Source organism: Lissotriton vulgaris, chromosome 5 (assembly GCF_964263255.1).
Source record: "Lissotriton vulgaris chromosome 5, aLisVul1.2, whole genome shotgun sequence".
NCBI classification, from domain to species: domain Eukaryota; kingdom Metazoa; phylum Chordata; class Amphibia; order Caudata; family Salamandridae; genus Lissotriton; species Lissotriton vulgaris.
Genome location: NC_141693.1, coordinates 1,741,236,902 through 1,741,241,167, shown reverse-complemented (window position 1 = coordinate 1,741,241,167; position 4,266 = coordinate 1,741,236,902). Strand labels below are relative to the sequence as shown.

The 4,266-nt window shown below is 32.5% G+C and overlaps 1 protein-coding gene across 1 annotated transcript; it reads right to left on the bottom strand.

The window, feature by feature from the left end:
• Positions 1-2,403: 2,403 nt before the first annotated feature.
• On the bottom strand, positions 2,404-3,798 carry LOC147717076 (uncharacterized). The gene has a single exon (XM_086920477.1). It carries the CDS (start codon positions 3,796-3,798, stop codon positions 2,404-2,406), a length of 1,395 nt encoding a protein of 464 aa, XP_086776603.1.
• Positions 3,799-4,266: the final 468 nt, after the last annotated feature.

The following is a 4,266-nucleotide window of genomic DNA, read 5'->3' as shown; positions in this document are numbered from 1 at the left end:
AATAATTAATTAGTGTCCAGCACCTACTCCAATTTAATGTAGACTGGAGTTGGAACATTATTTATTAATTAATTAGTGTCCAGCACCTACTCCAATTTAATGTAGACTGGAGTTGGAATATTAATTATTAATTAATTAGTGTCCTGCACCTACTCACATTTAATGTAGACTGAAGTGTGAATATTATTTATTAATTAATTAGTGTCCAGCACCTATTCCAATTTAATGTAGACTGGAGTTGGAATATTAATTTTTAATTATTTTGTGTCCAGCACCTACTCCAATTTAATGTAGATTGGAGTTGGAATAGTAATTATTAAATATTTAGTGTCCAGCACCTAATGTAATTGAATGTAGACTGGAGTTGGAATATTAATTATTAATTATTTAGTGTCCAGCACCTACTCCAATTTAATGTAGACTGGAGTTGGAATATTAATTAATAATTAATTAGTGTCCAGCACCTACTCCAATTTAATGTAGACTGGAGTTGGAATATTAATTATTAATTAATTAGTGTCCAGCACCTACTCCAATTTAATGTAGACTGGAGTTGGAATATTAATTATTAATTAATTAGTGTCCAGCACCTACTCCAATTTAATGTAGACTGGAGTTGGAATAGTAATTATTAATTAATTACTGTCCAGCACCTACTGTAATTTAATGTAGACTGTAGTTGGAATATTAATTAATAATTAATTAGTGTCCAGCACCTACTCCAATTTAATGTAGACTGGAGTTGGAACATTATTTATTAATTAATTAGTGTCCAGCACCTACTCCAATTTAATGTAGACTGGAGTTGGAATATTAATTATTAATTAATTAGTGTCCAGCACCTACTCCAATGTAATGTAGACTGGAGTTGGAATAGTAATTATTAATTAATTAGTGTCCAACATCTACTCAAATTTTATATACATTGAACATTTTCTATATAATAAGATTTTTAGATTATAGTAAGACAATAATAAAAATAGCTCAACATGATTGTACAAAAAAATTTTTATTATGTTTTTTATTTTTTCTGAGATAACAATTTTAATCATAACAAATTCACATTTATGAAACTCTGGTTTTTATGATCATATTTTCTAAACACAATGACAAGCAAATTTACAGAAGCATTATATATTTTTAAATTATTTTTATTAATATGTAATATTATTTTGTATACTTTTACATATTCTACATTTAAAAAAAAATGTAGTAATAACAAATTTTTGATTCAAAAAAATTATTTTCAGCTTCATTTCTAAACATAAAACGTTTATAATATAAGTCACAAATTTTGTTAACATTTTTAACATTTTTATATTTTGTGACAATCTAGTTATATTTCTATACATTGTTTAAATAAATATTATTCTTTTCATAATATTTATTTATTACGTTTTTATACATATTTGTAAATCAAATCAGAGTAGGACAAAAGTAAATATTTTTTCACAATAATAGCTATTTTTTATTTATTTTAGGCAATTTAGTAAAGTATTGATATTATATTTAATACTTTGGACTATTTTATTGCTTTTGGGTTCTTTATTTTGTAACCGGGTTAGGTCGTTTTGGGTGATTTGGATGAAAAGCTGCTCGCGGTCGAGAGACACTTCACGTCGCTTCAGGTAAAGTTTATTTTATATTTTTATGTGTTTTTTAATGATGTTTTGAGAGTAGTGACCTTATATTTAGTGTTGGTAAATGTGAGGGAGTTGTGTTTTAGATTTAGAAAACGAATATTTCCGTGGTACATACACGTAGTTTTACTTAGTTAACTGATTGTTTATAGAGTTAATTTTTGTAAGTTTACAATATATGTACTAGCTAAATCATGTTTTTTACAATGTTAGTACTTAATTATGTGTTACTTTATCTGGGTGGGAATGTCTGTTTTCTATGTTTTTGTCATAGGTGTACGCTACATCGGAAGTTCCGGGTTTTTTTAAGGAAGTGTTTGTTTGTTTTATTCACCACTGCTTTACAAACACTTCTTTACATTTTTCGGTTTTCCTGGAGCGATTCTTTAATTTTTCTACTTTTTCGGGTTTTTTATGGTTATTCGATGGCTCTTCACAACGTGGATTTCTTATTTTGGGAACAGTTGTATTTTTACATTTTTTTTGGGGGTTACTTTTGCACTACCTGGATTACTTTGGTGGAGAAGGATGTCATTGGATTTACAACATGATTGGTAAGTAATTTCTTTGTTATCTTTTGTGGGTGGGTAATGTGATTATTAATATGGAATTGTTTTCTAGTTGTGATTTTGTTTTAATGTGTGCATATTTGTGAATAATATCTCTATATATTGCATACATTAAATACTTTTGAAGCTCACGTTTGATATGTTTTGCATAGTTAGGTGATAGTTTTAGGGCTTTATTTATTTTTGGTAATTATTCAGAGTAGCGTTTTGGCAATGATGTTTAAGTATTCTATGCATTTTGTACTAGGGTACAGTTTTACTTGTTCTTTTAGGTATTTGTGCATTTGCTTATTTTGTTTTGACGTTTTAGGGACTAGTTCAGTTATAGATTGGTCCATTCTGAATTCCTGGTAGCTTTGTTCTTTCTGTAGGCATTTAATAAAATGTTCTAGAGTAGGTTTTGTTCTGCCAGTTGATTGTACAAATGCATTGTGCCAACCTTCTACTGCGTTGTTAGTTTTAGATTCTCCATTTAAGGTGCTTCTGTAAATGTTCCACCAGGGTATTAGGAATTTGGGGTTTCTTCTGTGGCCAGATCTGTGGAGTCTGCCTACCCAGGTATCTTCAAAGTAGTCGAGAAATGGACTTAACTTAGCTTCATTTTGTTTGTAGAAGGGGCTGTCTATAAGAATGTTGTAGTGTTCTGCTACGTCTGTTTCTGGGACATAAGCAAGTGCAATGAGTTTTTTAATTTGGAAAGCAAAAGATGAGTTAGTAGCATATTCTACACTTACGGTAGTTTTTTGTAGATGTCTCCATAAACACTGGTTTAAATTATAGTAGCAGCCTTGAATGCAGGTATGGGGGTGGATTTTTAGGATTGTTGAGAGCATTGCTTGCTCAAAATCTAGAATGATTTTTTCTGGAGAAAAATCATTTGTTTTTTGTTTAATTATAATTAATAATTCCATATATGTGGAATTATTTTTGTTTGGTAATAGTGCATATAGTAGTGGTATGTTGCAGTTGTGGTAGAGGCCATGTACTGTGTATAATTGGAAAAATGGTTTGGGACAGATGTTAAATGTCATCCAATATTGGCTTTGCTGAAGTTTAACTAAATTCATATTTGTACCAAAAATTATAAGTCTTTTGTCATTGTTTTCGTTGTCGTAAACTATAAATGGTTGTTTGTTTAAAGTTATAATTTGGTTAGCATTTAAGTTTATATCATGATATGTTCTGGGAGGTGGTGTGGTAGTAGTAGTAGCTTTTTTAGTTCGTGCTATAGTTCTTTTTAAGGAGAGAATATTTGGCATTTGGGTTGTGGCAGTTTTAGGGATTTTAGGAATGGCTTCTTTTAATATGACATTTGTTTGCTTTTGGGAACCTGTACTTGCCTCTTTTATATTTTCCAAAGCTGTTCTAACTTCTATTTCAGTAACGTTTGGTGGATGATTGTGTTCCCTAGTATACAGTACTGTAGCTTCTCTAGTTGTTGCTCTTCCATAGCACTTCTTAGAATAATATTTACAACATTTCCAATTAACTTTCATGCTATATTGCTTTTCTTGTGTATAAGTGTAACCCATGTAGCACAGTAATAGTTTTCCTTTCTGGCTGGTAACACATTCAGCTCCTTCTGTCATTTTGTACTTTGTATATCTAAAAGATATATACATAATAGTTAGGGGTCGATTCCGATTCGGGAAAAACTGCTCCGAATAGCCGCTCGGAGCGTTTTTCCCGTACCAATCGTACCCTGCAATGTCCCCCGTACGTACGACGAAGTACGATTCGTACCAGGAGCCGTACTCCGTACGAGTCGTACAAGACACCGTACGACTCTAATCTCCGTACGATTCTCCCTTGGAACCTGCTGTACGCGACATCTGTATGGTTCGCGGCTGGTTTTTACGACCCAGCAAGTACGATACATGTCGGGTACGCACCGTACGACCCTTTTTCTACGGGAGCTGAAAACAGCCGTAAAAGCAGAGTTCGTGCCGAAACAGGTACGGAACGGCCCCCCGGGTACAGTGCGTACCCCCCATGATCGCAGGGGTACGCACCGTACCCCTGCGATCATGGGGTGTAGGAGCCGTACCCCCATTGTA

Coding starts and splice junctions, on each gene's coding strand:
- LOC147717076 (XM_086920477.1), bottom strand. CDS start 3,798: ATGACAGAAGGAGCTGAATGTGTTACCAGCCAGAAAGGAAAACTATTA.